Here is a 22791-nt window from a genome sequence, read left to right on the forward strand (position 1 = left end):
TCATGGCATTTGCCCCCTCTGCTCAAAACTTCCACACCCATAAGGTGATAGAAAAATCAGGGTACTTTTCAGCCCAAGATTTGTTAGTCTGCTGCTTGCTTGTTCCTGTATGCTGCACAAGTAGACTAGCTTCTGAGCTGTTTAACCTGTTGAAATCACACCCAAGCAAAGGTTAGTGGGAGGCTACCTGCTTCGCAGTGGTAGGGAACCAAGAGAGTCCCTGTGAGAGGCAAGGGGCAGTCCTGGGAAGAATTACTGGCCCACAGTGCACTGGCATTTTCTTTTAAATGCCCCCCACACCATGGGTAGCTTGAGGCTGCAAGCTCAGCTTGGGGCCATCCCCCACTGCCTTGTACTGTTAGGGCCCTACTGTCTCCATAGAACAGTAGTGACCCTGATGGGAAGCAGATGGAAAAGCTTAGTCAAAAGAAACTTGGGTGAAGGGGGGGGGGCACTGCCTGGGTGGCTCAGTGGGTTGGGCATCTGACTCCTTTCCTCTCAGGTCATGATCTCAGGGTTGTGGGACCCAACCCCTAGTTGGGATCCACACCCAGCGTGGAGGATTCTCCTTCCTCTGCCCCTCCCCGCCCCAATCGCTCTCAAAAACAAAAACAAAAACAAAAACAAAAAAGGCCAGGAATATCCTGGAAAGGATCTTGACAGTACAAGAACTAGTGTTGGGGGCACCCCCCGGTGGCGCAGTGGTTTAGTGCAGACTGCAGCCCGGGGTGTGATCCTGGAGACCTGGGATCGAGTCCCACGTCAGGCTCCCTCCCTGCGTGGAGCCTGCTTCTCCCTCTGCCTGTATCTCTGCCTATGTCTCTCTCTCTCTCTCTCATGAATAAATAAATAAAAATCTTAAAAAAAAAAAAAAAAAAAAAACTATGTTGAGGAATTGGACCCAAGTGGAGCCTTCAACCCCAAGTCGTAAAGCTGGTTCCAGAGGGTGTGCTGGGTTTGGGCCGTCTTGAGAAAAAGACTCCTTGGGGGGGGGGGGCGGTGGGGGGAGGCGGGCAGGTTGCACCGGCTTTGAAGTTGGGTGTCCGGCTCGGCTCTGGACTGTTCGCCTGGGAGACGCCCGCAACGCACCCGGGCCCTCCACGCCCAGGGGACCGGTTGGGGAGGGAAGCGGGCCCAGGGGCCCCGAAGCCTTGGAACGAGCCTCGCGCAGTCTCCACCCGCGTCCCCGCGGGGGGCGGGGTCGGGCGGCCCCACCTGGGGCTCCGGGAGCGCCTGAGGGGTCCCAGGTGGGCGCGGGGCGGGGGCTAAAGGGAGGGGCGGCCGCTCGGGGGGCAGGGCCCCGGCGCCGCGCCTGGGTTCCCACCATGAACGCCAGCGGCCCGGGCTTCCCGCTCGCCTCGCTCTACGTGGGCGACCTGCACCCCGACGTGACCGAGGCCATGCTGTACGAGAAGTTCTCGCCCGCCGGCCCCATCCTGTCCATCCGCGTGTGCCGCGACGTGGCCACCCGCCGCTCGCTGGGCTACGCCTACATCAACTTCCAGCAGCCGGCGGACGGTGAGCCCCGGGGCGGGGGCGGGGGACGGACGACGGACGGACGGACGGACCGACGGACGCCGCCGCGACGCCCCCACCCACCCACAGCAGCTCGGGCCCCGCCGGCATCTCCGGCTGCTCCTGCATCTCTCATTTTGCGCCAGGGAAACTGAGGCCCAGAGATACAGGCCCTGCCCCCGAGAGGCCCCTGAGACAGGAACGAGCAATAGGTGTGCGCCTACTGTATGTTTTCTGGTGCTGCGTTTTACAGAGGAGAAATACTCAGGCTCAGTGAAGACAGGGCCTTGGGGTCGGGCCGACCTCGGGATTAGCAAGCCCGCAGCTGCGCGGCTTTGAGCAATTACTCAGCCATTCTGAGTTCCAGCTGCCTGTCTGAAAAACGGGGTGGTACCTGCCTTACAGAGCCCTGGGGAGGACGAGAGAGTCCACGCACCTGTGAGGATGCGGGTGATGAGTGGAGAAGCCGCCAGAGCTGGGCCTCGGGCTCGCACCTTTCCCGGCTGCAGACCTGAGTTTGCACCCAAAGTCTCCTCCACTCCAGGCCCTGAAACCAGGATTGCCTAGAGCTTGCCGGGTGGTTATGGCCCCACTTTCTTTGAGGTGGAGAGGATAAAGATGGAGCGCACCGGGTTTTGCCACCAGGGTGTGAGCTTGGCAAGGGTTCGCACTCCGCACCTCCTCTCCGCCTGTGCAGTGGGGCTAACTAAGGCTTATTCCCCAAGAGCATGGAAGGAGTGAGCTATGTCTAGAGCATCTCCAGTATCCTTGGGTGCATCGTAAGGGCTCGATAAATGCAAACTTGAGAAAAATAATGGCAACTATAACACTGAGGCGTAAAACTCCAGAAAAAAAACAAAAGGGCTGCTCCGGCCAAATCCAAACAACGCCACTCTTACTCTGGGTCTCCTGGGTGGGTGGGAAGGTTTCCTAAAAGAGGATTTGCTGGGGTGGTTCTCCCTGTTTCCCAGCAGGTGACTGCGCTGGATTCCAGAGAGGCTTCTTTGCTTCACCCACCACTGCCTCTAACCTCTTCTGCCAAGCCCTGCACCTCTGACCTTTTGCCAGACTTCACAGATGAGACAAATTGAGCTCTGGGGAAGAGAAAGGACTTTTCCTCTTAGCTGGGAGGGAACAGGCTATTGCAGTGGCAGGGGGATGGGCATAGGCTGCTGTATGCAGACACACTACCATTTACTAAACTCCCATTGTGTGCCAAGCACAAAGTATAAGGCGCCTTACATATTTAATTTTCAGCCTGTCCAAGCACCTGGAGGTAGATAGTAAGACATGGAGATAGGGTAGTATAGTCTCATCATCCCCACTTCACGGGTGAAGAAATAAGCTCAGAGAGGTGTTCTTCCCCCAAAGCCCTAATACTTGGGATTGAATCTCAACGCTGCCTCCTGGCACCTCTGAGCTTTGATTTTTTTTTTTTTTTTTCCTCCCTAACTGCTGCAATTCTTTGTCTTCTGGGCCCTCCATTCCATTTTCATCTCCTCTGTGTGCTTTCAAAACTGCAGAAGACCTTGCCCCACCACTGACCCTTCCCTCTTTTTGAGCCTCAGTTTTTACTTTGTGAAGGGGGGATAGGAATCCATGCTCCCGTGGCTGTTGTGAGAAGCTACATGAGACCCCAGTGGGAAGGTGGGTGGAGGGCCATGCACATTCATTCTTTCTGCGTGTCTGCCCCCGAGGCTTCAGGCTCTTCTCTCAAGTCAGACCCAGACAGTGACACTTTCTTTCCCCCTTTTTTCCCTCCCAGTGAAGCATCTCAGGGCTCAGGGAAAGAAATACCCTTACTTGCTTCTTTCTCTCCTCTTCCCATCCAGCGGAGCGGGCACTGGACACGATGAACTTTGAAGTGATCAAAGGCCAGCCCATCCGCATCATGTGGTCCCAGCGAGACCCAGGACTGCGCAAGTCGGGCGTGGGCAACATCTTCATCAAGAACCTGGAGGACTCCATTGACAACAAGGCCTTGTATGACACCTTCTCCACCTTTGGGAACATTCTCTCTTGCAAGGTGGGTGTGTCCTCTTGCCGGGGAGGGGCTGTGTCAAATAAATATTTGTGTGGCAGAGGGATCCCAAGCAGAGCCTCGCTTCACAGCCCATACGTCTGATCCATGCAGCTCCGGGGGTTGGGGGGCAGGTAGTTATTCCAGTTCTCTGGAAGGATCCATCAGAAGTCACCTGTGTATCAGTCAGCTCTTGCTGTGTAAGCAACACCAAAACTTAGAGGCCGTCAACACGAAGCCTTTATTTAGCTCCTAGTTCTGCAGTTGGCATCCAGGCTCTGTTTGGCTGCGCAGTTCTGTGTCCGCTGCATTCTGTTGGCCAAAGCAAGTTGTGAGACCAGATTCAGGGAGAGAGGACAGTGGAAATGACAGGATAAAGGCATGGATGGGTACGGGAAGGCTGCTAATTAAGGCCATTAGGGCAGTCAAGCCTTGAGGCTTCCTCTGGGCCACTGAGAATTGGACAGAAGGCTGGATGTGACTCGGGCGAGTCTCCAAGGCCTCATGAGGACCCGTTGTGGTTGTGGCCCAGGTCAGATACAAGGCACACACAGTGTGCGGCCTACCTCAGGAGCTCTCAGGCTGCTGGTTGGAGACAGTGAGACTTTTGGGAAAAGCTGGAAATTGGGCTCTGGAGGGAAAGCCTAGTGAGCCATGTAGTCAGAAGCTCAGGATAGAGAACAATACCATGTGGCTGCCTGGAAAAGGTTTCTGTAGCATGATGGGAAGAGTGCTAGACCTGTATAGTCCAGCCAGCTGCTGAGCAAAGAGTCAGCACAACACAGTCGGTCAGATATAGGACTTTACTGCTGACCATCCAGGGTTCAAATCCTGCCTCTTCCACATCCTAGCAGTGTGACCTCGGGCCAGCTGTGTAACCTATCCATACCTCGGCTTCCTCTAAAAGGGGACCGTGGTAGAACTACCTTCTAGGCTTGTTGTGCATGTATGTTAAGTCTAGTCATCTTCACAACACTGAAAGGCCACCTGCCCTCCCACCTCCATTTATCATCTAAGTGATAGTTAGAATAATCAGAAACTTTGATGGCTAGTGACCTTGGATGAGTCATTTATTCCCATTTTACCCCAATCAGGCAGCTGGGGCTCAGAGGTTGAGAATTGCCTGGAGGGGCTCTAATAGCAAATAGGACCAGATAAATATGTGACCCCCTTAGCCAGTGCTTGGCCTGGAGTGGGGCCCTGGTCAACATGATTTTTTAAAAAATATTTAATTTATGAGAGAGAGAGAGGCAGAGATACAGGCAGACGGAGAAGCAGGCTCCATGCAGGGAGACTAATGTGGGACTCGATCCCAGGATCCCAGGATCATGCCCCGGGCCAAAGGCAGGTGCTAAACCACTGAGCCACCCAGGGATCCCCGTGATTAAATCTGGATGGAAGACCTGGGGCTAGAGCTGAGTGTGGAGAGACCCTGTGTGGGGCACAGAGTAAGCCCTGAGACGGTAGTCATTCCTTAACCTGGCCATTCTCTTGTACCCAAACCCTCTGTTGGGTGCCCGCCCCTTCCACCTTGTCATTTTCCCCTGTGACCCAGGTGGTGTGTGACGATCACGGCTCCCGAGGCTTTGGCTTCGTCCACTTTGAGACCCACGAAGCCGCGCAGCAGGCCATCACCACCATGAACGGGATGCTGCTGAATGATCGAAAAGTGTGAGTGGTGGGGCGTGGGCACCGCCCTGCCAGGGGACAGGGCTGCCCGTCACCACTCACGGGCACCGGGCACAGAGGCACAGAGCCGCAGCCAGAACTCTGCTGGCCGCGTGACTGCCCTCAGGAGCTCCCTTTCCCTGAGCAAGAATGGGGCTGCTGATATTCCCAAGGGGATTGCTCTGAGCTATAAGGGGATTTCGAAATTCCAGTGGGAACAGCTGACGGCCAGGTCACCACTGGATTGTGATTTTTGTCTGTTTTCCAGCCTTCTTGGCTTGGCCATGAATTTTGTTCTTAAACCATTTGTGTTTTCATGGGGTTTTGGGGGCAGGAAGGGAATCAGGCCCGAGCGTAGCCTGCTATCTTCACACGTGTGAGTTCGCCACCCCCTCTGGCTTCTCGGGTGAGCCAGCCGAGCTGCAGATGCTGGAGAGAATCTGCTCTGGCCATTCTCCTCCCCGACTTTGGAATCAGCGCCTGGACCGCCAGCCCCAAGCTCAGCACCACGGAGGGAAGGAAGGAGGCTCTGAGCTGGAAGATGGACGCAATGAGAATACGTTGTCCAGAGCATCTCAGGGGAGGCTCCAATCAACGAAGCTGAGCCTTGGCGGGCCTTCCTCTGTTCTCAGAAGGATGTGATCTTTGTTAGCTACGGATCGCCGGGTTCATCTTTGCCGTTCTGTGTTCTTTAATTTTTAGTGCCAGCTATGACTTGTTTGCGCTAAGTGTGTGATAGACACCATCGAGTCTTTCTTATGTTTTCTTCTTAATCTAGGATATTCTCCTAGATGTGTGTACATGAACTTGGAAATTAGGATTTTGAAAATTTAATAGTTTTCAGTCCCTGCTTTCTCCTCATAGTAACTCTGGTGTGGATCATGTCTGATTCTCTCACCACTGCTTCCCTGGTACATCTAGGACCTGTTAAATGAATAAGCAAATGCCTGTGATTGGAGTTTCATCTCCGTTTTTTTTTGTTGTTGTTGTTGTTGTTTTAAGTAAAAAAAATGGGGCTTGAACTTACTGCCCTGAGGCCAAGGGTCACCCGCTCCACTGACTGAGCCAGCCAGGCACCCTTAATCCACAGTTTTATAGGAATGAACACTGAGGCTCAGAGAGGTTAAGTAACTTGCCCAGGGTCACACCGCTAGGCAACTGCAGAGTGAGAATTCAGGTCCTCATCTGTATGACTGTCCAGTTCACTCTTGCCCTTCTCTCCTGTGCACTCAGCTGTATATAGGAGTTCCTGTGCATGTGTCACAGGAATGAATGAAATCTTCTTAACCTATGCCAGAACATAGAATCCTGGCTGTTGGAAGTGATCTGGCCTTGGAAGTGTTCCATCTAAAGAGTCTTGCCCTGCCCAGTCTCCTGATGAGGGATACAGGGGCCTTAGAGGCTGGCCGCAATTGACCCAAGTGACCCAGGTTGCTGGGTGGGATGGGGGTAGCTGATGACTGGCAGCTGCCTACCCCGTCCTGTGTCCACAGCTTCGTGGGCCATTTCAAGTCTCGACGGGAGCGGGAAGCGGAGCTGGGAGCTCGGGCCATGGAATTCACCAACATTTATGTGAAGAACCTCCATGTGGATGTGGATGAGCAGGGCCTGCAGGACCTCTTCTCCCGGTTTGGTGGGCGTATTCCCCAAGGGAAGTGGGGATCACTTTGTCTTCTCTCCCCAGGTTGGGCTGGGAGGAGGGGCCTTTCTGGGCTTCCTGAGGAGTTGGGGGAAGTACTGAGGAGTCTAAAGCCACACTGGGGGGGAAGGGAAGGGCACATCTTGGGGCCTCCCAAACTCCCCTTTGAGCCAGGTTGGCCCTTCCCAGGAAAGATGCTGAGTGTGAAGGTGATGAGGGATGACAGCGGCCACTCTCGGGGCTTCGGCTTTGTCAACTTTCAGAAGCATGAGGAAGCCCAGAAGGTAGGAGTCTCCCCACGGCTCTGTTTCACGGAGGAGTACCATGCCAGCACTAGGAAGAAAGGAGATCAGGAACAGAGGGCTCCAGCTGCCATAGAAAAGAAGAATGTCACTCCCCAGCCTGGGCCCACACCATTCAGGGCCCTTCCCACCTGTGGCAAAGGCAGAAAGTTTTAGCCTCCTTTGGTTGCTTCCAAGCCCTAGGACTGACTGCTTTTCATAGATTCTTGCCACACATGGGAGGTAGAGGGGCATCTGAGATAGCCACTGCCCTCTTCTTGAATTGATGGGGATTGAGGCTGGGGAGGGGAAGTGCTAGGTTTTTCTTTGCTCTCAGGTCTTTGCAGATGCTGTTTCTCAAAACCTTTCCCTTCTCTTGCTCTTTAGATTAGCACTGCCCAATAGAAATATAATGGGAGCCACATGTGAGATTTAACATAGTCACATTAAAAAGGGTAAAAAAAAACCCTATTTTAATAATGTTTCATTCAACTTAACATACTGAAATCCCTCTAATGTGTACTCAATATAAAAATTGAGATATTTTACATTCCCCTCTTTCAGTATTAATTCTTTGAAATCTGGTGCTCCTAGCACATGTCAACTCAGACAAGCCATATTCCAAGTGCTCAATAGCTACATGTGGCTAGTGATCACCATGTTGGACAGTGTGGCTTTAGACTACTTATTGCTTACCCTGTGGGTTTCTGCTTATACTTTCCCTCCTCCAAGAAGCCTCTCCAGTCCTCATGCTTCTGGTGAGGTGCCCCTCTGCCTCTTTCCATCAGTAACACAGATCTCCATGTATAGGACTGAGGGTAGAGACTGGATCTCGTTTCACTGCTAAGTCTCTAGTGTTGCACCTGCCAGTAGGTACCGGATACTTATTGGCTGAACAAGTGAATGGAACAAGGTCTCATGGTGACAGAGCTCGAGTAATGTTTTCCCATTTGGCTTCCCACCCTAAAGCTCTTTCCCAAGCTGCTGCCCCCTTAAGACCATTGGACATGGGGGATTTCAGCTCACTGTGGATTCTGGCTAGAAATCTGACCCAGTGCCTTCTTGATAGCAGCCACTTCTCACAGAGCGCTTATCACGAGCCAAGCACTGTGCTAATCGCTGCATACACTCTCCTCTCTGCTCCCCTAGGGTGGACTCAACAGTTATTACCAGGTGTCACAAGGTTATAGCTGGTAAGAGGCAACACTGGGATAGAACCAGCTCTTTCTGACTATGAAGTTTTGCTCTTAAGTGAATGGCCCCTTTGAAAAGATGACCTGTTATGTATCATTGGACAAATCCCACCCTCTCGCTAGGCTTTGGTTTTCTCAACTGTGAAATGATGAGTTGGAGTAGGTGGGTGAAGCTTCAGAGGTCCATAGACTCCAAGGTCTTACTTACATTACTTCGGTAATGACTTGTTTACTTTCTGGAGTGTAAATTTGTTTTACAGTGTTGTATTAGTTTCAAGTGTACAATATAGTCATTCAACAATTCCAACACACCTTGATGTTTCTAACCACATTACTTACAATAGCCAAATTGTGGAATCAGCCCAAGATGTCCATCAAGTGACAAATGGATAAAGAAGATGTGGGGTGTGTGTGTCTGTGTGTGTGTGCATGCATATGTGTGTGTGTGTATATATACTTATACACATTGGAATATTACTCAAAAAAGAATGAACTCTTGTTAAATAGGTGATGGGGATTGAGGATTGCACTTGATGAGAACCTGCTGTTGTATGGAAGTGTTGAATCACTATATTGTACACCTGAAACTAATATTACACTGTGTTAACTAACCTATTTCACCTACCCCACCCCCTCCCCTCTGCTAACCATCAGTTCTCTACAATGAAATGTCTGTTTCTTGGTTTGCCTCCCTCTCTTTTTTCCCCCTTCTCTCATTTGTTTTCTTAAACTCCACCTACATTACGGAATTAAATCATGTGATCTTCATCTTTCTCTAACTATTTTGCTTAGCATTATATTTTCTAGCTCCATCCGTGTCCTTGAAATGGCAAGCTTTCATTCTTTTTTGTGGCTGAATAATCAAAACTATAGTCATCAAAACAGTATGGTACTAGCACAAAAACAGACACATAGATCAATGGAACAGAATAGAAAACCCAGGCAGTGATCTTTTAAGACTGTTGTAGAAATAGCAGTTCTTGGGGCCTGAGAGTTTATTTACATGGATTTACATATTTAGGTAGGGAAGCACCATTATATGAAAATATTTAAACCAACTAGTTGACTGCATAAAAAGTCAGTTCCCCCTTAGTTTAAGCCCCATGTTTGGACATAGAGCTTACTTTAAAAAGTCCCCTTTCAAACATTTCTCCTCATCAATACTAGTGTCTACTCCTGACTATTGAGCTGATACACAAGTCTACCGTTTGCCGATTTTTTTTTTCAGGTAAGTCTAAATTCAGTTCACGTGCATTAAGAGAAGTTGCACATCTTGTAGAAGATGTAGGGTTTTGTGCATTCACAGCCACTGATAATTTAGAATGTGGCAGTCTTAGGGCAGCTAACTGAAGAAATGAAAAAGGAAAAAGGGTTAAGGCATGTTTCTTAAAAATGAAAGCCCTCATAGTTAGCAAAACAGAATCTTTCTGCTGTGAAATCCAACATGAAGTGAAGGCTGTTAATTATGCACTTGTGCCATTTTGAAAGAATTCTGCTTGCTTAGATAATCAGGGAGTTAAGAACCTAAATGTGAAATATGGGAAACTTTGCTTATTTCAATTTTTTAAAATAGAGCTTCCATCAAATTTTTTATTTTTTTAAGATTTTTATTTATTCATGAGACAGAGAGACAGAGACACAGGCAGAGGGAAAGCAGGCTCCCTGTAAGGAGCCTGATGTGGGACTCGATTCCAGGACCCCGGGATCATGACCTGAGTCAAAGGTGGCTGCTCAATCACTGAGCCACCCAGGTGCCCCCAGATTTTTTAAATCTATGGCTTACTCTGAGATTTTGTGGGCTTCATCCTGGTACTAATTCTTCTCAGCGAACAAGACTGGCCTAGGTTGCAGTTGGCCCCCTTGAGGCCTGGACGCTAGGACTGAGAGGCCAGGGCCACGTGGCGGCGGGGGGTGGTGGTTACTGAGGACTCTGGCCCCTTCCTTGCCCAGGCTGTGATGGACATGAATGGGAAGGAGGTGAGCGGGCGGCTGCTGTACGTGGGCCGGGCCCAGAAGCGGGTAGAACGGCAGAGTGAGCTGAAGCGCAGGTTTGAGCAGCTGAAGCAGGATCGGCTGACCCGTTACCAGGTGACAGATCCCCGGTGACAGCTGCTGCTGTGTGAGAGTGTCTGGAGGGGAGGGGACTGGATGTGAAGCCTCCCTCCAGCAATCCCACTTCTGGGAACTTGGCTTTAGAGGTTGTGGGGGGCTGCAGCTTCCAGGTGATGGGCATGCTGAGTGATGGGGGCATGGGTGCCATGCAAGACTGGAAACAGCAGGCTTGGTGGCCAGGGCTTCCAGGCCCCTGATGGCCCCCGATGGCCCCCGACACAAGGCAGCCTGGGGCTTGGAATAGGGGGGGACACACCCAGAAATAACCTTTCTTTCTAGGGTGTGAATCTGTATGTTAAGAACCTGGATGACTCCATCGATGACGAAAAGCTGAGAAAAGAGTTTTCTCCCTACGGAGTGATCACCAGTGCTAAGGTAAGGGCTGAGGGCACCTACGGGGCTAGAGAGACTGCACCTCCTGTCCTTCTGCTGCCTGCACACCCCTCTCTCCCTCGTGGCTTCCAGGGAGTTGGAGCTGAGCTACTCCTTTTAGAATTTGGAAGGCTATGTCTAACCCCACCCCACCCTCACTGGAGCTTGGTGTCCATCTGCAGCCTTGTCTGCTCTGGAGGGGCAGAGTCTGGAAGTCCAGTCCTAGCCACACAGCTCGACTCATCAGGGGTCACTGTAACCTTGGTTCATTCAACAAGCATTTATTGAGTGCCTACTGTATGCCAGATTCTAGAAATTCATGTCTCAGAATGCCCACTAACTTTTGGTGTCTTCTGGACCTCAGTTTCCCCATTTGGAAAATGAGAGGGTTGGGTTCTTCCCCTTTTACTTAGCACGTACCATGTGCCCTGCCCACTTAGACCTGAAATGTGATGATTGGCAGTTCTACTCAGTAGCTCTGTGACCTCTCACCAGTGTCTTCTGAACTGCCTATGTCTCTACCTCTCTCTGTGTCTCTCATTAATAAATAAATAAAATGTCTAAAAAATCCCCTGGAAGCTCTTAAAGATAGGCACCTGGGTCAGACAAATCAAATGACAATCTCAGAGTAGGGCCTGGGCATTTTATTTTAAAAGCTCCTCAGGTGATTTTCAAATCACCCTGTGTTCACTCATGCCATGCTTAAGTACCTTCTGCCCTACCAGGCCCTCTGGGAAGCATAGAACAACAGTTAGATGTGGTTCTTGCCTTTGAGTAGCTTATAGTCAAGTGGAGAAGTCTGATACATCACCAACTCCAGTTTATTGTTAGGTGTTTGTGTAGTGTAGTGGGAGTATTGGAGGCAGAGCTGCGGTAGCTCAGGAGAACAGGAAGGAGGGCTTCCTGTAAGAAGTGGCAATGGCAGGGATCCCTGGGTGGCGCAGCGGTTTAGCGCCTGCCTTTGGCCCAGGGCGCGATCCTGGAGATCCGGGATCGAATCCCACGTCGGGCTCCCGGTGCGTGGAGCCTGCTTCTCCCTCTGCCTGTGTCTCTGCCTCTCTCTCTCTCACTGTGTGCCTATCATAAATAAATAAAAATAAAAAAAAATAAAAGTCTGCTTAAAAAAAAAAAAAAAGAAGTGGCAATGGCAGAAGCATTTGGCTTAGCTGTGAGCAGGTAGGAAGCTGCAGGTGGGAATGAGGAAGTTTTCAAAGACATCAGTGTGAGTGGTAAGGCTGGAGACCAGCACATGTGATGTGATGTGATGGTTGCTCTTGGGAAGTGGTCTAGAAGTTCTTTTGCCTATTAATCCAATTTTATGTTTTTTATTTTTAAATTTTTTTTAAGATTTTATTTGGCAGGGAGATCACAAGCAGTGGGAGAGACAGGCAGAGAGAAGGGCAGGCAGAGGGAGAAGTAGGCTCCCCACAGGGTAGGGAGCCCAATGACTCGGAGCTTAATCCCAGGACTCTGGGATCATGACCTGAGCTGAAGGCAGACGCTTAACCAACTGAGCCACCCAGGTACCCTTGAATCCGGTTTTTTTTTTTTTTTTTTTTTTTTTTTTTTTTTACTTATTTATTCACAAGAGACACACAGAGAGAGGCAGAGACATAGGCAGAGGGAGGAGAAGCAGGCTCCATGCAGGGAGCCTGATGTGGGACTTGATTCTGGGACCCTAGGATCACACCCTGAGCTGAGGGCAGATGCTCAACCACTGAGCCACCCAGGTGTCCCTTGAATCCACTTTGGGTTTTTTTTTTTTTTTTTGCTTTTTTTTTTTTTTAAGATTTATTTATTCATGAGAGGCACATACAGAGAGGCAGAGACACAGGCAGAGGGAGGAGCAGGCTCCATGCAGGGAACCCGATGTGGGACTCAATCTCGGGACCCCAGGATCATGCCCTGAGCTAAAGGCAGACACATAACCGCTGAGCCACCCAGGCATCCCTGAATCCAGTTTTAAATGTCCTTCAAGAAGCCTGGTGTTTAGGGAAAAGGCTCTAACAATTTTTTAATTAAGGACCTTTGAAAAAATTATGATGGAGCTATAGGACATGTAAATAAACCTCAGTAAATTTGCTTAAGCATCATAAAAAAGCTGTAGGCCCTCTTTCCCAGCAAATCTATATTTTATGTAGTATTGTGGTTGAAAACTGGGATGTTGAAATTAGTTAGAACTAGGTCCCAGTCCTACATTAACTTGCTATAGAATCTGAGGGAAGTGACTTTGCCTTTTGGATTCTCTTTACCCATCTGTAAAATGGGAGCAACATTCCCTACCGTAGAGGTATCCTGAGCACCAAAGAGCCTGCATGTATAGCACCTGCTCATAATAAGTTGTGAAATAGTGATCTTATTATTTACACATTGTGTCTGGTTTCTGGAGATTCACCAACCTCCTTGAGGACCCCTTGAGTGAAGGGAATTGTAAAAAGCTGGGTCACTCAGAGTTGTGTTACTGTCTTGTTAATTGATCAATTAGGTTATAAAGTGCGGATTTTATGTAAGCTTACATATTTATATGATTTTGCTTGTGTATAAAATACAGTGATTATGAAAGCAAGTTAAGGCATAGAAAATGCTAATAATGCTATCACATTCATAGTAAGCTGCATAAATGTATTTTATCATTATTTACTACCTAACAGAAGTTCTCATTAACTTGTTCAGACAATACTTTTGTGCCAAGAAAATTGGGCTGATGAAAGCCTATAGATTCCTTCCGAGAATATTTTTCAACTCATAAAAGAAAATTCAGAGGATTACAGAAAAACAACTATGTGGAAACATAATTATCAAAATACTTAGGTGACAGCAGTAGGTGCTTCATTGTTGTATCCAGCTATATGATCTAGGGACATAGCGATTAGCATAAATGATATTTTGAGGGCAGCAGTAATTAACGTGATAGGAAAATATTTTCTTCTGACAAAATCGCAAGCACAGGCAAGACTCCCCTATTTTTGTCGTCTGTTTTCACATCAGCAGTCCCTTCTATTGTGACTACAAAGAGGCCATTGTTTTTTCCCATCTGAATTCACAGACCCCCTGACTTCTATCCACTGGCCTCCTTGAGGGGATCTGTGAACTCTTAGGCCCCCTTGTGAATGGGTAGCAAAGTGCAGTTTGAAAATCAGTGATGTAGATAGAACATGAGCTCTTTTTTTTTTTTTTTTTTTTTTTAAGATTTTATTTGACAGAATGAGAGAACATGGGTAGGTGGAGCAGCAGGCAGAAGGAGGAGAAGCAGGCTCCCCACTGAGCAGGGAGCCCAATGCAGGACTTGATCCCAGGACTCTGGGATCATGACCTAAGCTGAAGGAAGATGCTTAACCCACTGAGCCACCCAGATGCCCCAGAACATAAGCTCTTACTAGAGCAGATTTAAAAAGTATGTCAGTTCAAATCCAAATGTGTGAGCCAGGCCAGTGTCTTGACCCCAAAAAATATTATGAACCGTAAATGCAATGTGGATTGAATCCTGGAAGAGAAAAATAATATTAGAAAAATTAGTGAAAGCTGAATGAGACCTGCAGTTCAGTTAATGGTATTGTGGCTAATAATTAATAGTATTGTCCCAATGGAAACGTCGTAGTTTTGACACATACACCTTGTTCACATTGGGATGAGCTGGCTGACAGTCACTCCATATTATTTTTTGCAACTTTTCTATACATAAAGTTATTCCAAAATAAAAAAGGTTATTTAGATTACAAAGCTAAGAACCTCTTGCCCAGACTCCTAAAGAGCTTGGCTCAGTGCCTTGTAGAGGCAGTGGATGTTTTCCAGAACACTACATTGGGTTTGAATCCTGGCTGATGTGTGTCCACAGGCTGGGTGACCCTGGACAAGTCACTTTTTTTTTTTTTAGTTGTAATAAGGATTTTTATTTCTACCACAGAGGAAATTGATAGACTAAATTGATAGGCACCAAAAATATAAATTTAAATCCTTTTTATATTCCACACAAATCTACCTTTTAATTGGAATCTCTAGGAAACAAATCCTTAGGAGTATTTTTTTTCTCTAATTCTCAAATGAGCCAAAGAATCGTATGGGTAGTTTAAAAAAGAGAGTAGTCAAAATGCAAATTTTCATTACAGCGACCTCAAATGAAGTGTTTAAGATTATGGTTCTGGCTAAAGAACCCTGCCCTGTTCTTAGATCTTTAACCATCCTGAAACTGTCCCCTTACTTCATCATAGCCTGTGTGATGAAGGCCGATTCTATTTAAAGCAGCTTTCCATCACAGCTTAGGAAAATCATTTAAGAAAGAAAATGTACAGATAAAAATCCTGAAATGCAGCTGTTCCCACGGACTCTGGGGAATGTCTTGTTGAACAGGGAGCAGCCCCCGCTTAGCTAGTAGCTTGGTCTCAGCCAAGTCACTCTTGGCTGAGCCCCACTTCTGATGCCTGTGAAGTGGGAATGGGGTGTGCCCCCTGCCCCAGTTCAGATGGTGGTACCTATGAAGTGAGAAGGCATATCTGGCATGCAGTGGGCCTCAGTCAATGTTGGGTGTGGGTGGTTTCTCCTGGACCTGCTCAGTGCCAGGCTGGGCCCCCAGAAGTGGGGCAGGAGGGAGAGATGGGGAGCACAGCGCCCAGGAGTCTTCCTTCCCTACCCCCAGCAGCCCTTGTCTTGTCTTGCTTTTAGGTGATGACAGAGGGTGGCCACAGCAAGGGGTTTGGCTTTGTGTGTTTTTCCTCTCCAGAAGAGGCGACAAAGGCCGTGACAGAGATGAATGGGCGCATTTTGGGCACCAAGCCTCTGTACGTGGCACTGGCCCAGCGCAAAGAGGAGCGGAAGGCCATCTTGACCAACCAGTACATGCAGCGCCTCTCTACTGTGCGGGCCCTGGGCGGCCCCCTCTTGGGCTCCTTCCACCAGCCCACCAGCTACTTCTTGCCCTCTGTGCCCCAGGTGATGACCTGCCTGCACCCTCCCACACTCCTTCCCTGACAGCCAGGCAGAGCGGGAGGACAGCTTCACGGGGAGATGTGGGTTCTTGGCGTGTTTCTGCTGGAAACTTGACAGGCCGCCTTTTAAAAATTTTTTTTGTTTTTATTTTTTAAGATTTTACTTATTCATGAGAGACACAGAGAAAGAGGCAGAGACACAGGCAGAGGGAGAAGCAGGCTCCCCATGGGGAGCCTGATGCAGGACTTGATCCCAGGACCCTGGGATTGCAACCTGAGCCGAAGGTAGATGCTCAACCACTGAGCCACCCAGGTGCCCCAACAGGCAGGCCGTTTTAACCCCAGCTGTAAAAGGAGGGGTAAGAGTGTGGCTGTCAGACAGCCCTTCCCCACCAGGGAGGTATTTGTGTTATGCTAAAAAACAAACAAACAAACAAACAAAAACAACTCTCTCTGGTCAAAAGAAATTTTTTTTTTTTTTTTTTTGGTCAAAAGATTTTGAAGAAATAATGCATTAAATGAAAGGAGCCTAGCTTTTTTTTTTTTTTTTAAGATTTTATTTATTTAGTCGAGAGAGAGAGAGAGAGAGAGAGAGAAAGAGAGAGAGAGAGGCAGAGACACAGGCAGAGGGAGAAGCAGGCTCCATGCCGGGAGCCCGACGTGGGACTCGATCCCAGGTCTCTAGGATCAGGCCCTGGGCTGAAGGCGGCGCTAAGCCGCTGAGCCCCCTGGGCTGCCCGACCCTGGCTTTCGATGCTGTCGTGCACCTCCTGCACACACCGTTCCGGCCTAGCATGTGGGATGCATGACGACTTCCCCAAACCAGCAGAGAGCGAGTGGCATTTCCGCAGCTTGCAGGGCCCTGGCTTGTGGGCTGCCCGCCAGCCTCTCTGCCGGGGGTCATGTTCTGAGGAGCACAGCTTGGGAAGGGAGCTCCCAGGACTTGGAGGAAGTAGGAAGGTGTCGGCCCTGGGCCGCTCCTGGGATGGATGCACCTGCTCCCTTTAGCAGGAGCTTTCGCTGGCATAGGTCCGAGCAGGCGTGTGCCCATTTGATGCCACTCTCGGGCTGCCGGCTCTGCTGAGGGGCAAGGATTGAACCTGAGACCCTGGAGGGTTCAGGGCTGACGGACAGACAGCCTGAGCTGGGCAGCGGGGGCTTCATCCCAGCTCGTGGGGCCTCACACTGGTCCCTAGAGGGGGCAGTGGAATTCCGGCAGGGGAGTCCGGGAGGGGGTGGCTTTCTCACCTGCTGCGGACCCCAGCAGCTGGCCTTCTCCCTCACAGCCTCCGGCCCAGGCTGCGTACTATGCCTCCGGCCTCCCCATGCAGCCCACCCCCAGGTGGACGGCCCCGCCTCCGAGACCCTCCTGTGAGTGCCCCCCACTCTGAATCCTCAGCCTGGCAGGTGGCAGGTGGGCGGGCCCCTGGGGCAGTGTGCAGCCTGGGGCTGCGAACACAGGCTTTGGGGGCAAGCCTGGCTCTGCTGCTTCTCGGGTCTTAACTCGGGGGGGTGTCACTTCACCTCCAGTTTCCTCTTCTGAATGAGGCGTATAGAAAGCACCAAGCAGTGCCAAACTGGCAAAAGGCTTGCGCGGGTCGCCGTTCTCCAGGTTAGCTCCCAAGGCTTGTCTGCTCTGTGACCGTCAGGAGGCACCCCTGTGGCCCGCTTGCTGATGGACACCCCCTCCAGGAGCGGAGCTTGCCCTGACTTGAAGCGTCCTGGGGGCCCAGTGGGGTGATCATGGCACCTGTGCCTCCTGGGGCTCTGGGTGGAAACAAGTTGGCTTTGTAACTGTAGATTTCCACACGTTCCCCTTCCCTGGAGTCTGGGTCTGCCTGACTAGGTGAACGCACTCATCTTTTTGCTGAGAACGTTCGAGTTCCCCCTCGCCATTCCCTGTCTCCCCCTGGAACCTTCAGGGTGCAGTGTGCCACTCGGATCGCCCTGCCCCTGCCCCGCCAACCTTTCTCTCCATGTTCTCTGTGCCACAAGCCACCTACCCTCCAGCTGCCTCAGTGGTCCGGCCACCAGCCATGTCGCGGCGCCCCCCGGCCCAGGTCAGCAGTGTCAGGCAGGCCTCTACCCAGGTGCCACCCCCGGTGCCCCACACCCAAAGAGTGGGTGAGTGTGGGCGGGGCCAAGAGGAATGGGTGTGTGAGGAGGGTGGGGCAGGGGCTTGGTGCTGGGTTGGCACAGGCGGGGGCGGGGGGAGGGTCAGTACTGGCCTCCACCGTGACCTTGTCCTTTGCCCTCTTGGAGAGCAGAGCTGACTTTGGAGGCTGCATGGCATAGCAGTTAGTGTGCGGACCCTAGAGTCCCACCGACCCAGTTCCTGTGGCCAGCTCGCTCTGTGGCCTTGCTAACTACTGGGTCTGATCATCTCTTCTTTTTTAAAAAAATTTTTTTAAAATTTATTTTTATTTTTATTTATTGGAGTTCAATTTGCCAACATATAGCATAACACTCAGTGCTCATCCCGCCAAGTGCCCCCCTCAGTGCCCATCACCCAGTCACCCCAACCCCCCGCCCCACTTCCCCTTCTACTACCCCTTGTTCATTTCCCAGAGTTAAGAGTCTCTCCTGTTTTGTCACCCTCGCTGATATTTTCGTTCATTTTCTCTCCTTCCCCTTTATTCCCTTTCACTAATTTTTATATTCCCCAAATGAATGAGACCATACACTGTCCTTCTCCGATTGACTTATTTCACTCAGCATAATACCCTCCAGGTGCCTCCACGTTGAAGCAAATGGTGGGTATTTGTCGTTTCTAATGGCTGAGGAATATTCCATTGTATACATAAACCACGTCTTCTTTATCCATTCATCTTTCGATGGACACCGAGGCTCCTTCCACAGTTTGGCTATTGTGGACATTGCTGCTAGAAACATCGGGGTGCGGGTGTCCTGGCGTTTCACTGCATCTGTATCTTTGGGGTAAATCCCCAGCAGTGCAATTGCTGGGTTGTAGGGTGATCACCTCTTCTTTAGGGATGCAAAGAGTGCTCCCATCTTGTCGCGCAGGTGTATGAGATTGCACATGCCGGGGCTTAGCCTCAGCTTAGAACCTTAGCAAGCACTGTAGCAGCCGTGAACAAGGTGGTAGATTTGGGCCGTAAGGCACACACCTCTTCATTCGGCAGATGTTTGTACATGTGTGTGCCAGCCTCACAGCTGGCGCTGGGATTCCATGTGAACGCTCATCTTTAGGCTTTGTGGCTTTAGATCGCTGTCAGGCCCCAATTCCCCTGCTTATCTCTTACAGCCAACATTGGTACCCAGACCACAGGAGCCAGCGGGGTGGGATATTCTACACCAGGTGGGCCTCTCCTGACACACAGATATCCCTCAGCGACACACAACCATGGGGTAAGGCCGGCCTGACTGCCCTCTAGTCTGGGCTCCAGGGGGCTTGGCTCAGAATTGTGGCTATGGCATTGGCCCTCTCTGGGACCTTGTTTTTTCTTTTCTTGATCTGTGAAGTTTCACTTACTGACGTGTACAATCAAGAAACAATCACCCTTACTAACAGAAGGAGGCTAAGGGCCAAGATCACATTTGGTTTATTAATTATTGATTTGCTCTGCCTGGGTTATTAGCAAAATTAATCTGGATTTTTTTTTCTTTTCTTTTTTCTTTTTTTTTTTTAGTATTCAGCAGTGAGCAGCATGGAAAAATATTCTAGAAATATGCTAAATATTGAAGGGATATGATTAATCTATAAAATTGAAAATATCTACTGTAATTAAGTTAAAAAGCTATGTATTTATCTCCCCTCCCCCTGTCCAAGTCTCAAACTTGGCATCATTATATCCCGTCTAGAATTTCAGTGTGTATACTTCAAACTCTTCTTTGCAGAAAGGAACAGGAGAAGTCTTTAAGCAGCCAAATGCTTTTAAAGTTACCATAATGTGGAAAGGTCAGAGGTATGCTGGGGATGTGGCCATAAAGCTACATGATAAAAAGTGCAGTACTTGGCACAAAGTGAAGAGTAACGTGTGACTTTCATTTGGCAACGTTCAGGCAGGGGCCTTTTTATAGGTTCCTGGCACCACAGAAGGCATCTGAATTAGAGCGTGTCTGGCCCACTGTACCCCTGCTAGGGATGTGATCCCACCCAATTGTCCATACTTTGCCCCCTGCCCCCTCTTCCAGAGCCTCCTGGGGGGCCTATGCTCACCTGACAGGGTAAGTGTTTTGGGGCCCTGCCTGTCTGTGGTGGCTAAGGGATGTGTCCCCGGCCCCATGTGCAGGTCCAGGAGCCTGCCGTGCGCATCCTGGGACAGGAGCCCCTGACCGCGTCCATGCTGGCTGCTGCACCGCTGCACGAGCAAAAGCAGATGATTGGTGAGTGGCTGGTCCCCCTACTTTGGAGCCAGAAGTGGGGTGCTGAGAGTTGGCCAGCCCGGTGGGTAAAAGTCTGGGTGGAGATCAGCCCGGCGGACAAGGTCCAGCTTTGCCGCTGACCAACCTGGTGGGTGACCTTGCTCGGGTCGCCTCTGCTCTCTCGGCCTCCCTCCCTCTCTTGTATTAAAACACTGGTCAGGACAGCAGAGCTGTTCAGAGCCCCTGACAGGCTCGAGAGATCTCAGCTGTGGGGAGATCTGGGGCTGGGAGTAAGGGGATGTGGTCTTGGGTTCTGCCGCTGGATGTTGCAGATCCTCACCTCCTGAACAGGAAGAGGCTGTCACCCCATGGGGTCCACCTCCCAGCGCCCACTGCAGGGAGAAGGCAAGAAATAAATGTGCCGTGGGCAAATACACGCTCCCCGCTGGGCTGCGAGTTTCCTGTCATTCACCCCGAGCCCAGTGTCTATGGCAGGCCCTGCCAAAGGATGCCACTAACTGTCCAGTGAATGAACAGGTTTGCTCCTGGTTGGCAGGTTCCTTCCTTTGTGGCCGCCAAGATTTCCAGAACTTCTCTGAAGGCCCCTCATTGCCACCACCCTGTTTCCTCAGCTCATTTGGGGTCTCGCCACTTCCCAGGAAATTCTGCATGGGCTTAATGGAGGCAGAAGGCTCTGTTAGCAGTTCCCTGTAAACCCCTTCACTTTCTTTGGGAAAACCCCTCCCACTCAAGCCACCCCAGCCCCCCAGCCTGGCTAGACCCTCCTTACATTGCCAAAGTGGGCTGACCACCCATGCTAGACCCTGTCACTAGAAGTGCCTGATGGGGGTAGGTGAATTCGTCTTACATATGTGGCTCCCCTGCCTCCGGCCCCAAAAAAGTCTAGTTCAGCATTAGCCTGTCTTGGTTAGAATCTCAGTGTGTATGGTGGAACTATTTCTTGCAAAATGAACAAGAGTTGTCTTTAAACACCGAGTTTGTGTCAGACTCTGTATACGTTACTTCATGTAGAACATCAAATTTGATTCTTCAAATTAGCTCTGAAGCAGAGTTTGCTCTGCGTACTTAACAGAAAGAGGCTCTCAGTGAGGCCAAGGGACACAGCCTAGAAGGAGCAGTTCTGGGACGACCCCCCCAGATGCCTCAGCCCTCCTTTCCACAGTAACCCCCACCCCCACCCCGGGCTGCTGGGATATCGGCCAGGTGTTCCGTACAGGTGAGCGTCTGTACCCCCTGATCTACAACACCCACACCCAGCTGGCCGGCAAGATCACAGGCATGCTGCTAGAGATCGACAACTCGGAGCTTCTGCTCATGCTGGAGTCCCCAGAGTCCCTCAATGCCAAGGTGGGCTGGGGCCTGGGTGGCAGGGCGCCCTGCGAGGCCAGGAGGGCTCGTCACCAGGACCTCTCCTAGATGAGCCAGTGCACTGTGGCTTGGACGTTTACCTTTTGGCGAATGCTGGCCAGTACTTGCTGGGTCTTTGAGTGGGAGAAGGCCTTGGCGTTGGCTGTTTCAGCCCTTCCAGATTCCCTCTCTGCAGCTCCGTGCACGAGAGTTGGGTTCAAGGAGCTGTGTTCTGAGTATCGGGTTGAGATGCTCCCAGCTGTCCAGCAGCGTACATCGGTCTTGAGAAGGTGGCCATGGGGTTTCTGTCAGGGGCGCTAGCAAGCAGCAACGCTATGGAGGGAGGGGACTTCTAGCACCTAGCAGGGTTAGGCAGCAGGAGGCTAGGGCTCTGCTGGGACCCTGCTGGGCAGCTGCCCTAACCCGCCTCCAACACTCACATCCCACAGGTGGAGGAGGCTTTGGCAGTGCTGCAGGCACACCAGGCCACAGAGCTGGCGAAAGTGAATGTGCTCTGAAACCAGGTGGGTGGCTGGGGTCGGCCAGACGGAGACAGAAGCAGTGGAGCCCAAGAGGAGCTGGAAAGAACCAGTTAGGGGCTGATAGTCAGAAACCCGTTGAGAACCACAGAATCGTGTGTCGCTGGCTTTCTCTGAGGCACCAAGGAGTCTGGGGGAAGCTGTAAGGATCAAGGGCAGGACAGACTGTGTGATTAGAATGAATGTTGACCATCGTGCCAAGCGCAGGTGTTCTCTTGCCGGCGGCCCTGCCTGACCCCCCTGGGAATAGGCTGGTCCCTGGGCACTGCCTGGCTTTACTCCCCTTGCCGGAAGGCCTGGCTTAGCCCACTCTACCTTCTTAGCTGAAGGCCGGTATCTGCTAGATGTTAGAAACATTTACGCCTATCCTTTCGTCTCCAGAAAATGGAATCCACCCTTCCTTGGCTGACAAGAGAATGGCGTTTCCTGCCAAGCTTGGCTCTCCGTCCCTGTGAACCATAACTTATTTTCCAATTGGGCTCTATCTGGACTTGAGCTCTGTATGTGGAAGGAAGGCTGGTTACCCCGCCAGCCTATCACCTTTTCCTTTGTGCATTAAAAGTGCTGCAAACTCTGTCTTGTCTCCCAGGAGGCCTTCTTGTGTCTGAGGGAGGTGGGGCAGAGCAAAGGGTGGGCTTGACTTGGTGGAGGGTTTGGCTGGAAGAGCAACCCAAAGAGTGAAGTCTATAGAAGGTGTGTACACCAGAGTGGGACGGCCAGGATGGGAGTAGGGCCGCTTGTAACTGCCCCACAGGAGCAGACCCCACCCACCCAGCAGTGGTGCAGAGTGTCACTCACTGGCAGTCATCACCCAGCACCCAGAGAAAGAACTAAAG

The 22791-nt window shown here is 50.7% G+C and overlaps 1 protein-coding gene across 2 annotated transcripts; it reads left to right on the forward strand.

The window, feature by feature from the left end:
• The first annotated feature begins 1285 nt into the window (after window positions 1-1285).
• On the forward strand, window positions 1286-22538 carry PABPC1L (poly(A) binding protein cytoplasmic 1 like). 2 transcript variants are annotated; one of them, XM_077873308.1, is made up of 15 exons: window positions 1286-1518; window positions 3348-3541; window positions 5091-5206; window positions 6697-6836; window positions 7032-7126; window positions 10267-10404; window positions 10708-10803; window positions 15460-15726; window positions 17009-17093; window positions 17718-17846; window positions 18988-19091; window positions 19976-20069; window positions 21286-21416; window positions 21866-21940; window positions 22337-22538. In XM_077873308.1, exons 1-14 carry the CDS (start codon window positions 1326-1328, stop codon window positions 21932-21934), a joined length of 1851 nt encoding a protein of 616 aa, XP_077729434.1. In that variant the 5' UTR covers window positions 1286-1325; the 3' UTR covers window positions 21935-21940; window positions 22337-22538. The 2 variants fall into 2 exon arrangements, with proteins under 2 accessions (XP_077729434.1, XP_077729431.1); XM_077873305.1 differs by lacking the exons at window positions 17009-17093; window positions 17718-17846; window positions 18988-19091; ... (2 more) ...; window positions 21866-21940; window positions 22337-22538 and having other exon boundaries at window positions 15518-15685.
• The last annotated feature ends 253 nt before the right edge of the window (window positions 22539-22791 follow it).

Source organism: Canis aureus, chromosome 26, assembly GCF_053574225.1.
Source record: "Canis aureus isolate CA01 chromosome 26, VMU_Caureus_v.1.0, whole genome shotgun sequence".
Taxonomy (NCBI): domain Eukaryota; kingdom Metazoa; phylum Chordata; class Mammalia; order Carnivora; family Canidae; genus Canis; species Canis aureus.